This window comes from Thermobia domestica, chromosome 4 (genome assembly GCF_964235325.1).
Source record: "Thermobia domestica chromosome 4, izTheDome1.hap1.1, whole genome shotgun sequence".
NCBI lineage: Eukaryota > Metazoa > Arthropoda > Insecta > Zygentoma > Lepismatidae > Thermobia > Thermobia domestica.
In genome coordinates, this window is record NC_137457.1 from 14,796,805 (window position 1) to 14,821,013 (window position 24,209).

The 24,209-nt window shown below is 36.1% G+C and overlaps 1 protein-coding gene across 5 annotated transcripts in view; it reads right to left on the reverse strand.

Annotated features, from left to right (window-relative positions):
• Positions 1 to 24,209, reverse strand: part of LOC145683738 (trophoblast glycoprotein-like) — an 88,735-nt gene that overhangs the window by 9,028 nt on the left and 55,498 nt on the right. For all 5 annotated transcript variants that reach the window (XM_081755263.1, XM_081755262.1, XM_081755265.1 and 2 more), the window contains one exon: positions 11,012 to 12,058. In XM_081755263.1, coding sequence (XP_081611389.1) covers positions 11,012 to 12,025 — 1,014 coding nt within the window. In that variant the 5' untranslated portion in view covers positions 12,026 to 12,058. The remainder of the gene's footprint in view (positions 1 to 11,011; positions 12,059 to 24,209) is intronic.

Sequence of the window (24,209 nt, forward strand, 5' to 3'; positions counted from 1 at the left end):
AACACCATCACTATTCATCTTCATATTCAATTTCTAATAGCATCATCACTTCATCTTCATATTCAATTTCTAATAGCACCATCACTATTCGTCTTCATATTCAATTTCTAATATCACCATCACTATTCATCTTCATATTCAATTTCTAATATCACCATCACTATTCATCTTCATATTCAATTTCTAATATCACCATCACTATTCATCTGCATATTCAATTTCTAATATCACCATCACTACTCATCTTCATATTCAATTTCTAATAGCACCATCACTATTCGTCTTGATATTCAATTTCTAATAGCACCATCACTATTCGTCTTCATATTCAATTTCTAATAGCACCATCACTATTCGTCTTCATATTTAATTTCTAATATCACCATCACTATTCATCTTCATATTCAATTTCTAATATCACCATCACTATTCTTCATATTATTCATAATAGTGAGAGCGGCTCTCATGGCAGAAAACTCAACTCAACTCTGAATGGTTTCTGGTTCGATTCCAGGCCATGAGAGTTTGTAAGAGACAACATCATGTTCCTGGATTTTCTGCCATATTTCGTTTCTTCTCACACTCTCACTTCATCAATTACTCCAAAATCATTCACTTCCATTAATCAATCCTTTCCTTTAGCCTAAAGGCATAAACGTGGAACACTAAAGGTTTTATATAATTTCTTCATACTAATCTAAAAGGATTAAAGTTTTACTATTTTTTACATAGTATAATCTAATATTTCAAAATATTCACTTTTCAATTTCAAAATAAATGTTTTATTTGTTGTTTGTCTAGTTGAATTAGTGATATTTATACACCACAGAAAATTTTAGACACTAAACTGATCTTTAAATCTATGATAAGTGTGGAATTGTGCGCTTTAAAGTACTGTTCTAACTGTAAATGTCTGGTCACAAATTCCAAGATGCATAATCAGTCCTACTGAGTACAAATGGATAAGATCAAAACATAAAATTCATTACTTTCCTTTCTGTAAGGTAATGTTAATGATTATAAGATTCCCATGAGACGTGACCATCTTTCTTTATCATAAGGAAACATAAAATACACTAGTGTAGATAATACAAAAAGTGTAAGATAAAATATTTATTTAAATATTAGAATTTGAGTAAGTTTTCTGTATATTGTGTTTCTCGAAATTTCATTTGAAGTGTGAATAGATCAGATTATTTTATATGACAATTTCTTAAAAACTCATTGTAATTATGAGTAATAATTGCAATATTTATCCTAAGATAAATTAATTTGAAGTTCACAGGTAATAATGATATCATTACATAAGTATATTTCAGTATATACTTAAAATAATTGTAGTCTTACACACTTAACAAAATTTAGTTATTTAAGCATTATTTCGACTTTAAAAAGAGACAGACACAAAATAATAATAATTAAAAGATAATATAAGAGGTTTGACTTATTATCAGTAAATGATGTGATCACTGTTTGTATATTGATAAAAGAATTACCTAAAAGCAACTTATTCATTATGAAGTACATACTTATTTAAACAAGAATAAATTTATATTAATGAAGTATGAAACAACCAATTTAAACTTATTTTTACACACTACAATCCTCCGTAGTTGCGAATTCAATAACTTACAAAAGAGTGAAAAAGTGTTTTGACTGGATCGGGACACGAATGCGGGATCTCCGGCATACCATGCCGATGCGTTAACCACTACGCCACACAGTCCCCTTCCCAGAAAAGCCAAACACTGTGGTCTGACTGGAGAGCACCGACTGCAGGAGTGAGAGGTATGGCGAAGATCCCTGGTTCGAGTCCCGGTCCTGTCAAATTACTTTTTCATTCTTTGTAAGTTAAGAATAAACTTAGTTTCAAAAGGCAACCTTAATTCAGAAACTTTTTTTTTTTACGTAAAACTTTTAGAAACATAAAGTGATATTATATATATATATATATATATATATATATATATATATATATTAGATATCAACTCGTCTTATATCATTAATTAATAAGATGTGATTCGAATAACCCTGTCACTTTTTCTTTTACAAGAATCAATTTTCACATATAGTCGAAAGTTTACATGTATGTATTAGTTATATTTCTAAAAATAACGTCCTTATTTAGAAACTCATGAAGAATCATTGACAGAAAACATTGTATATGTTATCATCATTATAGACCTATCTTTTCTCTCCATCATTTCCTTTCGCGGTAGTATTTTTTCTCATCTCTCCATACATAATTCCTTCTAAGCCAATATTCCATAGAGTTTCTCTATCTCCTTGTTATTGTCTCTCCCATTAATTTCAACTCTTCCTCACTGACTTTCCGTTCAACTCAATTTAAGAGCCTGCCTTACCAAAATTAATACAAAATTTACCATTTTTCTTTTGCTTGTTCATTTATAAGTGAAAGGAGATAATAAAATGCAACTTACCACGATTATAGATAATGTTATTTTACAACAGAAAATATGAATCTGAAGAATTTTCAGTGCTACCATCCATAGAAATTACAATGTTGCCACAATAATACTCCCACAAATCTAAGTTAAGGCAGCAACTAGAGGAACGAACTCAACTGCATTTGATTACGTATCATGTTGTTTTGATTTCATGTGAACTACATTTTAAATAATAATTCTATTTTATTTGTAATAAACAAAACAGCTTTAACATACAGTTATTAAAATTAAATAATAATTATGTAGAAAGTAGTTCGCAGGATACCAAAATAACATGATACATAATCAAATGCAGTTGAGTTTGTTCCTCTAGTCGCTGCCTTAACTTAGAGTTTGCGAGAAATGTTCTTCTAGTAACACTCTAATTTCTATCGATGGCAACACTGAAAATTCTTCAGGTTTATATTTTCTGTTGTAGAATAACATTATCTATAATCGTGGTAAGTTGCATTTCATTATCTCCTTTTACTTATGAATAAACAAGCAAAAGAAAAATGGTAAATTTTGTATTATTTTTAGTAAGGCAAGCTCTTAATTTAAGATGTTCTTCATACCCATATTTCGAAAACTTTTTTTTCTTTAGTGTAGTGTGCAAGTTTCTGCCCAATACTAAAAACAAAATTTGACGTGAGCGTTCGATAAGTGTTTTTCAAACTCTTCATTGAAAAAGCTACTAAATACACTTTTCTCCTTTCCCTTCACTATTCTTATCTTTTACTCGTAACATTATTAAAATTGAATCTCTTTCATTGTAAACTCTGCTTGCAAGGAGTTCCTAACACTTTTCTTAATAGACACTGTATTCAATCTAAACTTACTTTTATAGTTGAACTTTTACAGCAGCATTAGGTTTTCTTTAAGGTGGGCTTACACTAACAAATTTAAAACATATACAATGGAAATTTAGTTTACTAGAGGGTTTTTTTTTTTTTTTTTTGGTCTTAACACACACTGGTATAGATTTACTGAAAGATACATAGTGAATCACTATGACAATAATCTAAGAACTTGTAAGTTAAAGTTGGTGTCTAAATAGGAAAAAGAGCTCCTCCGTGGCTAAGCGGTTAGCGTACGCGCCTTTGGCGTGGGAGGCCCGGGTTCGATTCCCGGCGGGAGCTCATGTGGTTCGGATTCCACGTTAATCAGTAGGTCCACGTCTCATATAGCCTCGCTGCTGAACGGGACGTTAAACTCAAAATCAATCAATCAATCAATAAATAGGAAAAAATACGAATCATGAAGTATTAATATCTGAAGAAAACTATAGTAATACATATTACCATAAGTATTAGGTATGTAACAACAATCTAAGGTAATTTATATAGCGTTTCACCTGCTTCTGTGTTCTGTATCAGTTCTACAGTTCAAGACTATGAACAAAATTTACAAAATGAACTAATTATTATATTTCTACAGCGTAACAATAGTTTCCTCACATTATCCTTTTTTTTTTTTTCTTTCTTGTGATAGTTTAATATGAAGAAGGTATCATTGTGGTACCGAAATGCAAAACAAAGTTCATGTTTTTCTAAATGTATATATAATCTATACTCAGTAGAACTTCTATAGATGATAGTATCATAATTTCAGAGTTATTGATAATGGTTCACTATTATTCCATAGCCAATCATCACATTTCTGTTTTAATACTAACTGAATACAAAAAACACAAAGTACTGATTAATTCTCTAAAACATTGTAAATACAACAAAAAAATACATAATTGGAACATAGAGAATAAATTTCTTTATGATGATGATGTAATTGTGCGAGTGTGGTGTAAGAATATGTTCGAAAGCATATTTTTATATATATATAAAAAAAAAGTTAATGAAAAATTTATCAATATGATTTCCTTGTCATATTCAATCTGTTCCAAACCAAACTGTCCACCTATTTTCCTTATAAAATTTCTCATATTTCTGCAAGTGTATATAGAAAATTTTAAAATTGTCTTGTATTAAAAATCTGTGTCAATCAACGATGATTTACATTGTTTCATTTGATTTCATTTAGAAATAAAAAATTTTCACAGAGAAATGACTGGACATTTTTTACTTTTTTTTATTGAAGAAGACTGTTTATTTTTAGACCTCATACAAAGATTTACTTCGATGTCTTGTCCTTATTATGGGAAAAATCAAAGATTTTATCATGATGTTTAACAAAACTTAAAACAATATCTTAACCACATTTAGGAGTTATCTATGATTTTTTACTCAAGCCAAAATAGATTAATCCCTTGCGTTTCCAGAGACATCCATGAGGATGTGATAAAATACTCCGTTGCAAAATACCAGTGACATCCATGAGGATGTCATAAAATACTCCATTACAAATTACGATTACATTTTTTTCACGAATGTTTATCCTATATCAGGATAGTTGAAAACCACAATTAATTATTTTTTACATCCCATGGCGACGCAACGGCTGCCGCCATTTTGCGTTTTTTTTTTTTTCGATTTTAAGCGTTTAGGTTGTTTTGAATATCTCATCATGTATTTGTCCTAACGAATTGAAAATTGCTGGACGTCTCCAACTCATGAGGAGCTAAAACTTTGATCTCTTAACATTTTTGCCTAAAACCATTTGAAGGGGGTGAAATCAAGGCCTACAGTAGCAACATATTTGGACACTGAAAACATGTCTGGGAAGAGGAAATAACTGATGTAGAGGTCTGAATTTGTGTGTGCATGTAGTCCGGGGTCATAAGTTAATACACAAAAATTTAGAGATCTGTAGCTGCTCCCAAAGGCCTGAAAAAAATCGTAAAGTTGCACTGAGAAAAATCCGTTCTCCAGACAGCGGTATATTGTACAAATATATGGAATCCTCTTGCTTACTACAGAAATCAGTATGGAGCATACGTCATCCATATGCTACATGCGCTCTGCCCTTAGGTATTACATCGTGCCGTTGCAGGATGTCTGACATCTGACATCTACATTCCTCAGCTATATGTTATATACGTCCATTTGTATGTGAAATCCTGACCGCCTATATTGTTTCATACTGAAAGTACGTATAGATGGAACACTTATACAGAAAGTATTATAAAACATGTGTTTTCAGTTATACATCTGCTGTACGTTAAGTCCAAAAACTACAGGAATTACGAATGTGACCTACCTTTTTAAGTATGCCACCTACAATTTTTTTCTTAGTGTGGAGAATTATGCCAATTCGATAATTGCACTGTTCAATATCTCCAATGGGTCTCGATTAAAAAGTCTAAAACTTTGGGAATAGTTACTCCTTAAGTATAACATAACACACACAGCATTTTGTGATTTTGAGCAGAAGGGGATCAAAATATTAGGGAATGATGTCATACTGTAGGAGTTGTTTTATTCACAAATTCAACTGAAAACTCATTGTTGTGAAGTAAAATACAGTACGATAAATGGTTAGTGCAGTCAAGGCTCTCAAGCTCGTTTCTTTCCTCTGGTTGGACTCACTGTCCTATCACACCCACAGCAACACTGGTGAAGAATACTGCTATCAGCAGAAGGTGAGGAAATTCAAAATGCACCCTTGACAAAAAAAAACTCCGTAAGTATTCCTTGCTCTTGCTGCTTGCTATATCAATGATACTCAATCATATTTATTCTTGTTTTAACTGTCAACTCATGCAGGAGACTATTGTCCTTTCTTTTGATCCACATTCTCAACTCAGTGAACACTTACTCGCTGTAAATACTGACAAATTTCCAGTAGATTTTATGAACAAAACACCTTCTAGAGTATGACGTCATTACTTAGTACTTTGACCCCCCTTCTGAAAACACAAAACGCGCTTTGTTGTTGTGTTATGGTATACTAAAGGACTAACTACTCCCAAAGTTTCAGATTTTTCTATCCAGGCCCATTGGACATATTGGACAGTGAAATATGCTAAATTGGCATAATTCCCCAACTTCACGATTTTTTTTTTTTCAGGCCTTTGGGAGCAGCAACAGGTCTGTAAATTTTTGTGTATTAACTTATGACCCCGGACTACATGCACTCACAAATTCAGACCTCTACGTAAGTTGTTTCCTCTAGAATCAGCGTTAGTGACATTTTTAGTTTGGGAAATAACCAAAAGTCACGAGGATCCATGTCTGGTGAGTAGAGATCCTGACGACACACAGGAATGTTGTGTTTGGCGATGAAAGCCTGAATCAAATTTCGCGTACACTCTCCTCATGCCCAAATTATCGTTCAAAATTGAATGTATCGATCCGATTGAATGGTTTCCCGTTTGGGTATCGTCAAGTTTTTGGCAAAATTTGGTGCAATATTGCTGCTCAAGTTTTTCTGTCATTGTAGAAAAAAAAAAACTGATATCCGACGACCGCTCACTAGACATTCTGACTTGTTGGCCGACTGCCAGCTACCAGTGATGCCAACCTGAAACAATATAAAATCCCATGTCGAGGCAAAAAAAAAAAAAAAAAAAAAAAAAGTGTGAATTTCCCACGTTATACTAATTAAAAGTGTGCTGTAATATTAAAAATTAAATTTCTTTGTGTTAATCTCTTTTTACAATATCTAAATGAATAAGCCGTAAATTTCGATCTTCTCCGAAAAAACCATATATGCTGCTTATTATCTATCCCTTTCCGAGAAAATAAGGTCAAAAACTCCCACGATATGGGATTTTTCCCAAGGGTTGGCATCACTGCCAGCTACTAACGCTTTGTGCGGCGTGTCTAAAATTGACGATTACACATGAGTGTCCCCTCTACATCTATACTAAACAAAATCTCCAGTGCTTCATTGGTTTACGCGTGAAAAAATAAGGTTCGATACTTACTTTATATGTTTGCAGACAATTTAAATATGATATGAAAAGCACGATTTTTAAATTAAATTAAATCACCTTGAACCACGAAGACCCTTTATTCTTCCAGGGTTAAGAAACTAGGGCATCTTAGGTACGAAAAAAAAAATTATACTATTTTATCCTATTCTGCGTAAATTAAGTGTAGCCAGTGTTGGGAAAGTTACTTGTAAAAATGTAACACGTTATAACGCCTTACTAATGCGTTACTTGCCCCCAAAAAGTAACTGTTACTCTACTTCGAAAGTAACGCGTTAATAACGCGTCACTTTTAGGTCCGAAACTTTGAATATGTGAAAAAGAAAGAAAAAAACATTCTTATTACTTAAATTTCCCACACTATTATTATTATTATTATTATTATTGCAGTTCTGAATCGCTTTATGTAGATACAAGAACAAATCCTTACTTGAGAGCTATATGAACATTTTCTTATAATGTAACACTGACAAAAGATGTCATACTGTTTCAGAAAAAATGGCTGCTTATTATTCTGCTAAACTAATCATATAATAATAACAATATTTTATGGAAAATTAAAAATACAGAATATAGAGAAGCATTACACTACAACTAATAAAATGAGAACACATGAACTGGGGGTGGATCAAAACTTCCGAGTAACTCTAAAATCGATACATGCTTTTTAAAGCTAGTTGTTCTAAACTCTATAATCAACGGGACTCTAGGATACGCAAATTGATCTGAAAGAACTCCAATATTATATACCATCAACAAACTATTTTCTAGTAATAAGGTAGGCCTGCTCATCAGAACACAGTTTATTCATATTAACCCCTTAATGTACAGTATATCGTTAATTATGGCATCCTAGCTGTTGATAAATATTTCTCGCCGGGGCACTTCAGATTCTTTACTTTTTCAATTCTGTCCGCCATCATCCTCAGCTTTTAAGAAAAAGCATTCTTACAAGTGTTTGAACGGTGAAATAGTTTCGTTCTCCATCTTGATAAAAACAACACCAATCAAAGTATAATTGACTACCACGGCACTCGTAGTTCATTCACTGAATTTACTGATTTGGAGCTGTCAAAATGTATGACAAAATCTTCCAGGTGCTTGCAATCAGTACACCAGATTTCTCTGAGGCTGTCCTCATCTTCCAAAAGCAGCAAAGCATCACTAAGATCTTATCTGTCTCTCTGTCTGTCGGTCACTGACATATGTAGTTCATGCTCCATTGTTCCATTCTGAGAAGTTCACTCATAGGAAAGAAACATTTGTCCGAAAAAAAGTATAAATATATTGTAATTACTCATCCGAAATGTAACGCAAACTAGGTACGTTACTTTAAAGTTTGTAACGCTTTACCGCTACAGTTACTTTGGGAAAAATGTAACGCGTTACTTCCGTTACTTATTTCCCAAGTCTGAGCGTAGTTAAGATTGATACGTCCTATATCTCCTAAATCTTGTTTTATGTTAACATTCACATCTTGCTCTAGAGCCTAACCAGAAATGTCTGACCTAACGCTTTTAAACTAGAATTCTACCTAAATTAAGCGAACTTTCCATACAAACGATAAGTCGTTGTCTTAAGCATCTTCGTTTAATTATCTCGTATAATTTTCAATGAAACGAACACATTATAGAGTTTCACGGTCATCTAATTGTTCTTCTACTTTAGTTCCAAAGATTTTCCTGAAAAACTTTCTCTGGCCCCTATTTTCGATCCCAGTTCCAGCCAAGTGGGCTTTGTAAATAAACAACCACCACAAGCGTGGGTTTTCTGAGGATTCTCCCATTTCCTCCCACTTTCGTTATTCCGCCATTATCATACATCGTCATCACCGCCTCCCTTAGCCTCAGTAAATAATTGTGGGACTTTAAACTCCAAAAATATAATCCTATTCTTATTTATTTCTTGCACCACCAGGTGAACCATAAAACCACAGACATAAATTCCAAGCAGCCTGTATTAAAGTGTAAATTGTATCACATTATTTGTTATTTTTGCAACTGGTATGTTCCACATCATCTAATTCTAAAATTTCACATTATACATTGCCCCTATTTCAAAGTGTATCAAAGAATAAAAGTGTATGAAAAGCGAGTTCAAAACTTTGATACTTATCTGGTCGCATCTTTTTTTCTATTTCCTGGCTACTTTAAATTAACACAATAGCAGTAAATGCTGTGTCCTCATTACAACCTGGTTCTAATTTTGCATACATAGTCCGATTTCTTAATTTATCCTGCCTACAGAAACAACGGAAAATTTCTATAAAACATCATCTCAGTGCAATGAAAATGCTTCAATACTGACATGTTTTATTCTTTCACTTACTTCTATTTTCTTGTTGGAATCTATTTTTCCATGAAGATGTTACAAGAACAGTTTCGAAAATGTAGTACGAAATTTAACTCTGTGTAAAAGGCTCAGCATTTTCAGTATATGAAGTTGAATTTCGTGAAAAAGAGTCTCTATTTACTACTATATCAGTTAAACAATGTTTAAAACAGTAACCACTTTCTCTATTTTAAGTTGAACACCATATAAAAAAAAAAAAAAAGTTTCCACTATACCGAGTTGAACTCCACGGAAATTTGTCACCATTTCAAAATTTGCTGAATTCTAAGTGGAATTCTGTGCAAAAAGTTAACAATGTTTTCGCTTTACTAACTACTAACTTGAACTCCGTGTAAAAGAATAACCAATTTACGCTTTACTAATTGAACTTCGTGTAAAAGGATCACCACTACCCGCTATATTAACTTTAACTAAATGTTAAAAAAAATCGCTACTTCCCACTATATAAGTTCAACTTCTTGTAAAAGATTCGCTACTTCCCACTATACTAAGTTCAACTCCATGTGAAAGAATTGCTACTTCCCACTAAAAAAGTTCAACTTCATGTAAAAGAATCGCTACTTCCCACGATACTAAGTTCAACTCCATGTAAAAGAATCGGTACTTCCCACTATACTAAGTTCAACTCTATGTAAAAGAATCGGTACTTCCCACTATACTAAGTTCAACTCCATGTAAAGGAATTGGTACTTCCAACTGTACTAAATTTAACTCCGTGCAAATCATTCACTACTTCTATACTAAATTCTAAGTTGAACTAAATTGAAAATATTAACAATTTCTCGTTATGCTAAGTTAAGTGTAAAGGAATCAGCAATTTCAGTTATACTAATTAGAACACAATGCAGAAGAAAGCCATTCGCCATACTAAGTTTAACACCGTATAAAAGGAAAGGGTTAAGTGCTGTATCGCCGGACCAATTTTAGGAAATTTACCAGGTCAATTGGAGATTTATTTAAGTTTGTGAGGATGAATGAGTGAAAGTGAGGTCAGTGGAATACTCAAAGTGAAGAAAGTTTTTTTTTTTTTTTTTTTTAATGTTCTAAGCGGCACTGTATGTGGAGGCGGAAGGATTATTTCGGGGAGAGGTACATTTCTTATGATATAGTAGCGTAGAAGGCAGTGTGGAAATGGCGGCTCTATGTCAAGGCTGTGACATATCATGTCTTAGTTATGTGGAAGTGTATAAGAATAACGAATGACAATTAAAGAAAATAGGTGTGTACAAGGGCAATGGATGTAATCCAACAAAATGTAACCGAATGCAGTTCTTTTTTTCTTCAAAGTGGTCCGGCGATACGGCAGAAAAGCCAAAGGAAATTCTTCCGTCTAAGTAATCTCTAAGTTAAAGTAGAATCTAAATAGTAAATCTTTATACGTTACCTCTTTGGATAAAGGTCTGTAGACCATTTCTTCATCTAAAAGAGGGGGAGCTGGTTTCTCATAGCTTCTGAGTCTTTCCCGCCTCCTTTTGAGGTAAGTCACAACTCCTCCTAAAATAACTCCAACTATCACTGCTCCAACAAGAAAGCCTATAAACAATGGCTCCAGAAGACCTTGTTGTGATACATCCTCACCACCGCCATCTTGAATCAATGCCATTCTCATTACCGATTCGCCTCCGGTGCAGAATTGTTGTTTAGCCTCCAGCAATGGAATCCCACGGACAACTTCAGGCTGTTGGCACAAAGGATAAGTTACATGGATGGTATTATTGATTATCCATTCTTCTAGTTCTTGAATGGCTGTGCAGTTGCTACAATCCCACGGGTTTTCCGTTAAATCCAAATGTGTTAAATCTGGAAGTGCCTCAAAAGTCTGCAAATCTAATTTTTCAAGGACATTTCCTTGGAGATTTATCCACCGTAGTTTAGGCATTTCTACAAACATTTCTTTTGGAATTATTTCCAGATTGCAAAATCCAAGATCAATTCTTTCTAAATCGTGCACTTTTAGAAGAGCACCAGTTTCCGGTAGAACTAAAAGAGGATTATGATTCAGAACTAACGTTCTTAAATTGTAATTATCCTGAAATAATCCTGGATCTAGTTTCTCTAGATGGTTATGAGATAAGTCTAAAAGTGTAAGAATTGTTAGTCCACTAAAAGCAAGTAATTCGATTGTTAATAAACCATTATCAGCCAAATAAAGCTCTTGGACGTTGTTTAAACCGTGGTTCTGTAATGTATTTTTTTCTAAATGTGTGATGTTATTGTTACTGAGATCCAGTATAACCACTTCGTCGTCTACGTCTGGAATCTGCACAAATTGTTTGCCTTGGCAGCTGATGTGACCATTTTCGTCATCGCACAAACATGTTTCTGGGCACTTCATACTCGCAACATTCCCTATTACAAAGAAGCAGACCAGCAGAAGGTACTTTAAACTTGCGTACATCTTGACAGATCAATACAACTTGTCTTGATTTGCCTGAAACGAAAGAGTCATAATATTAGATAATGAATACTTAAACAATGAAACAAACAAAGAAAAATTTATTTTCTTTAATATTCAATACTTACACATCCAGTAACGTATTTAGGATTTTGTTTCGGAAGGGGGCCATGTAGAATACAGGGAAGCAGGAGTGCAATTGCCCACCAAAATATAATTTTAATCGATTGTCTTACAGGAGCGTCATTTCAGATTTTGCTTGGGGGGGGGGCAAGACCTGTGATATAGCTAAGTAAAATTTTAAGTTTTTCACTAATTTACTACTATTTTATTGATAAAATCTATACCAATCTCAAACTCAGGGGGGTCAATTGCCCCTCCCTGCCCCCCTAAATGATGCTCCTGATTGTCTACTAAAATACTAGTAAAAAAACGTGAAATTCGTATGTCTTACCCCCCGCCCCTTCTCCAAGCAAATCTGAAATGATGCTCTTGCAAACACACGTTGAATACTTGTAATGTCGTTTCAACTTAACTGATTTCATTTTACAAAAATGAATGTATTCAGTTTTATCTGTGTACGTTTATACCTGAAAGAAAATGTCGAGACAAATTGAAGTTGAAATATACTGATTGCAGTTTTAATTTTAAGAATTGTAGACTGGTGAATCTTATGTAATATAATACAAACAAAAATTTAACAGTGAATCTAACCCTTTATTGTATTCATAGAAGGGGGGGGGACGCGGTGGCTCAGTGGTAGAGCGTTCACCTCCGGTGCTTGGGGTCCCTGGTTCGATCCTAGGTCGCGCCGTGTGGACCTTGTGATGGACAAACACCGTGCTCATGGGTTTTCTAGGGGTTCTCCCACTTTCTTCATTCCACCATTTCACTCATTTTTCATTATCACCGTCTCCTTTAGCCTAACCGGCATAACCGTGGGGCGTTAAACTTAAAGATTTCATTTTTCTATTCATAGAAGAAAAAAGGAAGCATCCTCTTGACCTACCTAATTTCCTGGGCTACCTATCCCCCCGCCATCTTGATTTTCTTTAATTCAAACATTTACCTTCCTTTATAACTAAATGATGTAAATGTTATTTTGCTATAATAACTAAAGTACCGTTACGTTGTTATAAGTGCAAGTTGGGTGGAACACCAGTTTCGGTAATCAGTTCCTCTTAGTTTTGGTGTTACTGATGAATTCCGACTTAAATCACAAGTAACAACAGTCGAAAGTATGATAGGAAAAACGAAAGAAAGTAATAACTAAGTAAAAGAAACAGAAGAGTAGGATGGACGAAAGAAAGAAAAAAGAATGCGGTTCTTACATGGAATAAAATTTGACAAACACAGTATTATTTCTGAACAAAGAGCACAAGAAAATAAAAAATCAATGAAACTCCTAGAAATGGTAAGAAGTATTATTGTTGCACGTGGAATGCAAAAAGCTAACAAATTTATTTCGAGGGAAGGTAGGCTTCAGTCCGATAGCCCCCTTCCCCTAAATACACCACTGCTTACATCCAATTCTAATCAGAGGTGGAAATATGGATCCCAAATGCAGCAAGCGAAGAAAATACCAGATCTTGAAAATGTCCAATAAGAAAAGTTTCTCAAACCAGGTGTTTCTAGTCCGTGTTAGCATTTGGTCAAAATCGTTTAAAATATTTCCTAATTAATTTTTACTGATTAATTCCTAATTAATTGGTCAAAATCGTTTAAAATATTTCCTAATTAATTTTTACTGATTAATTCCTAATTAATTAATTTTTAATTCAAAAAATGTATGCAGACTACACTAGAAAAGTAGTGTGATGTTTGCTCAGCAGATGGCAGCAGATGTTAGGCAGATACCGCAACTCTGCAGCCACTTGTGAGCAAGGGCGCCGATTTCTCTGTAAATTTCGGGGGAATTCAAAATCTTTTTGAGTTTTACGTCCCACGGTTATGCCGGTTAGGCTAAAGGAGACGGTGATAATGAGAAATGAGTGAAATGGTGGAATGAATAAAGTGGGAGGAAACGGGAGAACCCCGAGAAAACCCACGAGCACGGTGTTTGTCCAGCACAAGGGGGGATTCACATGCAGAAGGTATATATATATATGAAGATTTTAAGACAAAATGCACTCAAATTATGCCAAATATTGTATATTCATAAATACAATAGGGGGCCAACAAGAGTTTTGGTGGGCCTGGGCCCCCTTTCCCCCAGGATTGGCGCCCTTGCTGGTGACTGTTTCATATCAATATGGTGGAGACACGGTTGATTTTTGCAGAAAGAATTTGTAAAAAAGAAAGAAAGAAAAAGAAAGAAAGAAAAAGAAAGAAAGAAAAAGAAAGAAAGAAAATGGAGAGGTAAGTATTATATTAATTTCCCTTTACGGCTCATAATTGCTCATATACGTGACAAATTTGAAATGTGTAGAACAGTGTACACAGCAGATTACAGAAATATAGAGCTAGAAAAGAACACTATCTAAAAAGAAGTAATTTTCAAAAATTGACGTTGTGAATTATTGTATCCTAAAATGGCAAGTGAAAATTGTTTTAATTCTTATCAGTATATGCTTTCTACCTGACTTCTCATGCAGAGATGGAGTGGGTCAGTGGGTCGTGGGTCAAGATTTGTAAGTGGTTCCTGGGTCAACAGGGCGTGATCCATTCATTGCACTACTCGTCTCGGACGGGCGTGTGCACGTGTGGCGTCAACAGACAAAGCTATGTATCCCTCGTGCATGGTGCGTACTGTACAGATAAGTGATGGCGGCTGCATGGTTTTGGGGTGCTTCTGTTGCCATGGATTAGAACCGTTGGTAGGTTTGGACCACAGCAAGACATCCGTTGTGTACCTGCAGGTGTTAGAGAATCACGTACACCCTACAATGCAACACTTCTACTAACATGAAGACGGCATTTTGCAAGACAACAATGCACGATGCCACTAAGCCAGGACTCTACGTACTTGGCTTTAACACTAGAACGGCGGCTGGGTCATTTTTGACCCATTTCGAACTTTACGTTTTAACAACTTTTCTATTTTCTTACGAATCGGATCGATTTTTTGTGACTTTTACTCGTTTTCTTCAAGAAATATTTGTGCTAAGTATCACTCTTATCCACACTTTGCCTTTTGAAATAACAAACAATTATACTCGAACGACGGCGTGGGTCAATTTTGACCCATCTCTTTTGTTAGTGATATTTTGTTGCATTGTAGCAACACTGCTTGCTAGCGTCTTTATCTTGCGACTGTTCTTTCTCATAATACTCTCCCATTCCATCTCGTGTTCAAGACCAGCTTCTTAGCAATTTTGTCAGTTTATTTGGAATTAGTAATACTTTAGAAAGTCTGTTGATTAGGAGAATCTCATTATTTTCTTACTGATGTGCTATTTCAAACACTCATTATGAGTAAGAAACTGATGACACTGGATGAAATACTTGCAAATTTCAATGACATAAGTGAGTCTGACGCTTGAGACATAAGTGAGTGACGCTGAATGCCTTGATATTTCTTGAGATGAAGAGTATCTGCCGAATAACAACGAATATGATGATTCGGATGAAATATTGAAAGAGGAAGAGATAAGCACAGAAAACCATACTTCTGCAAATAAGCGTCGTGAAATAGGTAAGATTATTATTATTATTAAACACAAATTATAGGTCTTACATCGTAACAAAATATTCATAATAATTTCAGTCATTTTAACAAAACATTTGCAAATATTTTGCATGCTATTGTGAAAATATATAGCTTGTGTGTTCTTTTTTGTTGGTATCACTATGTTGAAATGTTTCATAAGAAGACGTTTATAGCACAAATAAATAATAATAAATAAACCACAGCCATATTCAATCCACTATTTGATGAGGCCTCTCCCCGGAGCGAGGACTTGGTCTACTGCTCCCATGCTGACCAGACGGATTGGGACAAGGTTCCTATATACCAGACGGGTTGGAAGAAGAAAGCCGAAGTTCTCACTGCGATCGCCACTATATGACCGCCCCGCTGGTCTAGTGGTGAATGTGGCTGAGTACAGATTGAGGGATCCCGAGTTCAATTTCCGGCGCTGCCAAAAGTTATTAGACTACTAGCCTGTGACGTAACCAGAAATTTTAAAACTACCGAAACCAAAAAGTTTAGAGGTCTAAATGGGAGACAACTTACTTTCTCTTATGTTTGGATAAGTTATATTTCAACCAAAGAAGTAGAGTCTCTAGAGGAGTTGTTCGAAAGAACAGGTAGTTTACCATTCTTTTCATGTCAGAGCTTTCATGATTAGAACCTAGCATATCTTATTTATAAAACAATCACTCTATGCTGACTTTTTCTTGTTTGAACTACTGCAAGTTTACGACTGCGTATGCTATTTTAGATTATTTCAGGTTATGTGTTTCCACAAATTCTAAATAGGGAGAGGAAAGTTATAGAAATGCATATATGCGTATTACAACCATATTAGTAAAATATTTTTTGGGTAATACGTCACGTTTTTATTTGTGAACAATGTCTCTGTATGACCCTTCTCCTCGTAGAAGAGTGACTGAACTTTATTCCGTGTAAGACTGCATGTTTAGATGTGTGTAGATTAGGTTAGTTTAGTTCAGTTAGGTTATGCGCTTGAACAAACTATCTAAGAATAATAACTATCTAGGAATTAGAATGATATATAACATTACTATATAATAAACTGACATTGTATATAATACATTCAATAATATCATTCTAATAATATTATATTCATAAAAATAGCATGCTTCTTAATATTGTATTATTGGCAAAAAAAAAAAAAAACATTTATCAATAAATATTAAGCTAGAGTTCAAAGAAGTTTTTTGTTTTCTTGAATGAAAATCACGTTTTATTATGCAATAAATATTAGTGGTTTAGAATACAAATATTTAATAAAAATGGAATGGGTCATTTTTGACCCACTCCCGCCGTTCTAGAGAGTATCAAAAACACCGCCGTTCTAGTGTTAAGAACATTCCACGGGGCTGCAGGGTATGAATTGGTCCCCTAAGACACCGGATCTTAACCCTATAGAAAATTTATGGGATGTTGCGGAACGAGCTCTTCTCACCATGACTTCTGCATCAACATCTGTGGGGTCATTGTGCGATGGCATCAGGAATATATGATAATAGATCCCAGTGGAAATATCAGCAATACCAGAATCCATGCCACGCCGTGTCCAGATCGTCCTCTGAGCAAAAGGTGGGCCAACAAAGTATTAGATAGATGGTTGGAATTCAGTGAGCACTCAATGTAGATAGAGGCAATTGTCTAGTATAAAACCCCGTGTAATGGCATGGATTAACAATAGATAAAATCTTATATACCGGGTGTATTAAAAGTACAGGACCATAAGCCAACTCCGTTAAGAGTGAAAATCCTTCAGATTAAAGTCTTACGATGCCCTTTAGGTTAAGGCAGGCAATGTTGAAAATAAGCGAATGGTGATAGAAGAATTGGTGGAAAGAGAAAGTGGAAGGAAAGGGGAGTAGCCCGAGAAAACCCGACACAATGTTGTCCACTACAAACTTCCTTGGCCGGAGATAGAAGCAGGAACCCCACGCGCCATAGATAAGCGTTCTACCACTGAGTCCCGACCAGTGTTTCTTCCAGACGTTTTTTGCGGAGCACTGCCCCCCTCCGGAGCTCTGAGAGTGCCCCCCGGACGAGACCAAAATAATACATCTATAATATAATAATAAATAAAATAATACCGGAAGTGTCCCCCGGAACATTTTTTCTGAAAGAACGACTGGTCCTGACCCATGAAACTTTGCGTGCCGTCCGTCGCGATTTACGAAGAACATCTTTGAGCGTGTGTTGTCTCATTGCCGCTAAATTTCATTTTGTTGTTATTGTTGTTATAGTTGCTTTATATTTTTCCTCTAACTATTGTTAGTGTTAGTGTTATAGTCCTTTAAGTGTTTGTTTCTGTCGCTAGTTTGCCATGTGTTCTAAATTTGGCAACATTGTCGTTCGCATTTTCTCAAGTGTGTGTTCGGAAGGCAGTTCCACGAATAATACCGAATTCTCCCGAAGTATCACCCTTAAGGCAAAGCAGTTCTATGATTGGTATAGGGCTCAGGCTTCATGAGTCACAGCGGTCACTTTAGCGAAAACAATACTACATACGGTCTACTGCAGTTGTTCAACAAAAATAATGTCGGAAGCTCGATCTACGTATATCAGTAAATATATGACGTTGTGCTGACCAAACTGACATTCTTGAAACTAAATTCCTATGCGTACTTTTTGAGAAAATCGAAAAGAAACTCAAATTTGAGGCACTAAAATGTATGTCATTCGAGTCACTTACTATCTGTTCGAAAAAAAAAATGTCTTCTGTATTTTTAAAAAATACGCTGATAACTAGCATATCGTATCTGAAAGCATTTGAAATGTGGTGTTGGTGCAGAATGCTGCTCACATCATGGACCGAAAGGAAAAAGGAATGAAGACGTACTAAAGGAAGATAATGAAGGACGACAGATCATAAAGATAATAGGAAAAAGAAGAAACACCATGCTTGATCATCTCATTCCATACTCCGATTGGATCAGCGTGTTGATAGAGGAAAAGGCAGAAGGAAAACCAGGAAGAAGACGACCAAGGATAGAATATCTAGATGCAGTTACGAAGAATAGAGCTTATCAAAGTATAAAACAACTCTCCGAAAAGAGAGAAAAGTTTTAAAATTTCCATGCTGCCCACCAAACTATGGTTGACGTGAGAAATAAGATAATGTTTATCTCCTTCTAAAGGTAACAGATGCTCCTAATACTGTAGTTATACATATACTACTTATAACCTTAACACAAGATTATATTATTTACACAGCAGAAATTTCCTCTAACATCTATATAAAGGTAACGCAGAAAGTTCAAACGCTTTTTGTGGAGGTTTCTGTTCAACTGACCCTCACACCGTGAGTTGAATGCCAATGGAGATAAGGCGAAGGTCGGTTGTTAGTGCGGGTATATCCAACATACTACCTGGTTGTGGCAGTTTACTTACACCGTGAACTTGCGTAAGGACAGAGTGAACATGGGACCTCCACAGAGCGTCACATGGGTGTGTATGCTGTATGAGTTCAAACTGGGGTCAAACGCCGTTGTAGTGGGGTGGAAGATATTATGCCTTTGATGAGAATGTCGTGACTACGCGCACAGTGCAGAGGTGGTTTAACAAGTTTAAGGACGGTGACGAAACACTCGAAGACGCACCATGTGCCGGAAGACTAACACATGTTCAAATTCAAGATCTTGAGGCAGCAATTGAGACGAACATGGCCAGACATGAGAAGAACTGGGACTACAATTCCGTATGAGTGGAGAAACCATTCGGCAGCACGTCCATCAACTTGAGAAGCACTACAAGTTGAGTCGATGGGTCTCACATGATTCGACTCCGGGCCAGAAGGCAACGCGAGTGCTGAGTTTCTTTGATGTCTTGTCTGAGGAAGAAGCCATTTCTGGACAGAGTGTTGATGTGATGATAAGTGGGTCCAGTACGAAGCTTCACGGCTCCGTCATCATTTGGTTAGCATCCCATGAACAGGCTCCAAAACAGCCAAAATCAGCACTGCACCAAAAGAAGATCCTCTTGTGTGTTTGGTGGACTGATCGCGGCATCGTACATCGGGAACTGCTACTAATTGGTCAGAACATCAATGCAATTGTGTACTGTCAGTAGTTCAACCATGTTCAAGAAAAACTCAACATTCTGGAACCAGTACTTCTGAATCACAAAAGGGTCCTCCTGTTACAAGGCATGCTAAGTCTCACGTGGCTAGGATGACCGGGACACCATTCTAAGCCTTGGATAGGAAACAGTATTGCATCCGTCATATTCCCCAGACATTGCACTGTCCGACTATCACCTGTTCCATTCCTTGGACAATGAGCTTAGATTACGCCAGTTCAAATCCCTGGTAGAGGTGAAAAATGCACTTGATACCTTCTTCGCTTCACAGCCCACCAGTTCTACCGCGATGGAATCCATGGCCTTCCAGAACGCTGGCAGAAGGTTGTCGATGCTATGAGGACTATTTTTGATCTTCCAGGTAGTCCTAAGTGATATATCGATATTCGAAGATGGTGGGTGAAAGAGCGACAGAACTTTCTTGGTTACCTTTATAAAATACTAGCTTCAATTACTCGCTACGTTGGGTTAAAATAAGAAGGTTAATTAGTCAGTTTTGACTATTACTAAAGCGCTCTCTGACAGACGATGTTTTTAATCTTAAAAATTAAATATTGCCGTTGTGGGCTGAATTTGGCTTTACAACGGCATTGGAAGTGTCACTATTCGTCTAATCGACCCTGAAAACTATGAATTCGACACTAATATCAGTCATTTTTGATTTTTATATATATTCCCCCTCCCCCATAAGTTCTACCGTCAAAGTGAAATGATAAAAACCATCCCGGGCGCGAACATAATCTATGTTGAAAATTCGATCGAGATCGGTCGGCTGGTTCAACAGCAAGATCACCCATGTTGTAGTATCCAAGGGGGGGGAGCAAGCATAAGCGATATTTCAAATGTAGTTCAAATTTTGCAGTAACTATTCTAAAATATCTATTGGGTTTTCAATCTTCCGAAGCACAATTTCCTCTAAGGGGAGAGAGCGCCCCACTTTGTCCCCCCTGATGGGCGCCCTTGTTCAACAGTTATTAAGTGATAAACATAGTCACTTCGTTTTGATACATAGAGAGATTTTTAAAAGATAATTCGTGTCGCATTGAGGATACTCAATCCCGTAAGGATTAACAGCCGATTGGGAAAGGGTGTTGTAAATGTTTATTGCCTCTAGGTTTTAGGCTCATGACATACGGTACATAAGCCCACTAAGAGTTCGCTGCTTGTTGTCTTGTTATACGGATAGCGTACGCCACATCTTTGGCACTGGAACCCGGTTTCCATTTTGGCTAAAGTTCGTGTGGTTCAAATCTCAATGTTAAGCTCCACGCCTCATTTAGCCTCGCTGTTGAAATGCTAGATAAACTTTGAGAATCAACCAACTGACTACATTCTCAGTCAAACGAAGTATTTTTCTTGCTTCAGTCATTAAGAATCACTAATCATGATTTGATAAATTTCTACTGTTATAAGAATGGTAATCAATTGTCATGTGTCATATTAGGAGACGTTTAATGTGCGTAAATATTTCATTTCTACCGATTATCTTGTCACAAATAACTAATGAAAAAAATAGAAAAAATAAAAATGTGGTGAAGATTTATCACTAGAGACAGAGAAAATATAAAATGTCATATTTTAATGGCAGGGCAACGGAAATTATAATCTTAAATGTTTCGTGGAATGCTGGTTCAAAAAAAAAAAAAGCGTTTTTAAATGTTAATATTTCATGATATTTTGACAAAGTATTCATATTTAACAAAAACCTCACTATTTCTTCATATTCCTCATGTGTGGTATGCCCAGTGGCGTATTTACGATTTTGTTTCGGAAGGGACTTTGCTAACTTTCGGGGGGGGGGGCTTTGCCTGAAAATGTGAAAATTCTGCAAAATATTATATTTCATATACTTTACTATAGTAAGTAATATTTCGGGGGGCTTTAGCCCGGAAGCCCCCCATAAATACGCCACTGGGTATGCCTAAACTGAACTGTAACTACATTCAACCCACTGTGTGCGTGGGTTTTCTCGGGGTTCTCCCGTTTCCTCCCACTTTCTTCATTCCACCATTTTCATTCATTTCTCATCATCACCGTCTCCTTTAGACTACCCGGCATATCCGTGGGACGTAAAACTCAAAAATTTCATTTCATTTCATTTTTACATTCAACAAATTCTTCTTTTGACGTCAGGAGGCATCACGATATCACAAGATCGGAATCCGATGGCAAACCTCGACCCCGTAAAGTCCAATTTATTATCTGGAAACCACTGGAAATCACGAAGGGACTACATAATCCGAGCCCAGATTAAAGTTGAGATCTTGAACCAATGATTGGTGTAATTTCCCCCACTTGAGAGTGGGACGAACCTCTGCTTCCCTGCCGGGGTGTCTTTTCGCATTTGGTTCACCTTACTGTATGAGACACAAAGAGAACGTCAGCGAAGGTTTTACGTGGGGTCAGAGTGCCAAATCCTGTGGGGCGAGACGAGGGTAAATTCCCCCTACTTAATATTTTTGGAAGAAAATTCTGTTCTCACTAAAAACTTACTGAGCAGTAACTAAAATGATGCTATTGTTAAAAGCTTGCAAATTAATTACACTAATTCATATACAGGGTGTTAACGAACTATACCGACAAACTGTAAGAGGTGATTCCTCATATTAAAATAAGAGAAAAAGTCCATATGGACCTATGGCGAAATATTCATAGTTTCAGAGCTAGGGCTGTCCAAAATTGCGAAAAAGTTAAATTTCAACAGGCCCCATTTCGAATTCCATAAACTGTGAATGGTGGTCCTTATCAGCGTAAAGGAAGACACACATACACAACACAAAACTGCATATTTCATCAATTTTCAATAAGTATACACGGTATTATCTACAGGGTGTAATTCTCAGATATGCTCTCAATAGAGTTTTCAAATATACTCTGATTTCAAAGAGGGTCCAAAGTAGGCAGAAGGTAAGCCTTGACAACAATGGACATCCAATGTTTCGGAGGCAAGTCAAAAGTGTTACAAAGTGGCAGCTCCATTTTTTTTTTTTTTTTTTTCAAAATAATGTGAGATTCGATGTATTTCGTCACGGTATATTTCATATTTTCTTCACTTATAAGCGTGAAAGGAAACATCGCAGCATGCGTTTTCCCGAGTACGAGAGACCGTGCTCCTGACGATGTTTAACACTTCCGACATCGCACCAAAGGATGCTTTGTTCACTGCTATCAAGGCTTATCGTTTGCCTACTTTGGACCAATCATAAAGTCAGAGCATATCTCAAAATTCGGTTGATGGCAGGTCTGGGAATTTCACCCTGCAGGGAATACTCTGTACACCCATTGAACATTAATGAAATGTGCAGTTTTGGACTGCGTATGCATGATTTCCTTTACGCTGATAAGCACCACCATCCACAGTTTCTCAAATTCGAAATAGGGACTCTTGAAATTTGGCTTTTTCACAATTTTGAACAGCGCTAGTTCTGAAACTATATACACTTTTCCCCACAGGTTCATAGGAACTTTCTCTCTTATTTTGATGTGAGAAATCACCTCTTACAGTTTGTCGGTATAGTTCATTAACACCCTGTATAAAGCTAATGATATATTCTATATGTAGGCCTAATTAATGAGTGAAGTGGCGGTCAACGGTTTCCCTAATCTTACATAGTTTATTAATTATGGATGTTCAAATGCGTTAATTCTCCAGGCAGGCCCGTATCCAGGGGGGTCTAGGGAAGGCCGGGCCCTTCCTAAATTTTGGCTGCCACCCTAAAATTTTCACGGTAGGCTTCCAATTGAATTATAATATGGTGATAAACTATAATATAGTTGGATCGAGTCCCCCCCCCTCTAACTTCGGCCGGGCACGCACTACATTTTTGGCCTGGCTACCGACCTGTCTTCAGGTGAATTTTATACTATCATCCATGCATTATGACGAGAGTGTGGTAGTGAAGAAAGAAAATAAACCAGAAATAATCTTGTAGTAGAATGACACGAAAGGAAGTGTGAACACCTTGGATCAAATGTTACATGAATATTCCTGAAAGAGGAAAAGCAACCATTAGACTATGCATTTTTTCATTAACCTCATTATTGCTCTTCCCGCGTACGTTGTGTGGACAAATCCCAATCTTGAATGGGAACAATTCAATCCAAACAGAAGGCGATTTAAGTTTTTGATAAAACTGAGTCGACAGTCGAAAGAAATCTGCAGGAAAGAAGTCAGATTGGACTCCCAAAGCAAATTGAAGAAACTAAATCAAGAATTTCGGGTAAGCACAAAGTGAAGATTTTAGATCAGCATGATAATGCCCAAAAAAGGTTTTGTGTGTGTGCATGTGTCAAGGGCGCCGATCCGGGGAAGCCGAGTGGATCCGGGCCCCCCATAGCTCATGTGGGGCCTCATTTTATTTGTAAATTTGCAATATTAGGCATAATTTGAATGCAATTTGTCTTAAAATCATCATATATGCTTTCTGCATCTGAATAGCCCCCCCCCCAAATTTATAGAGAAAT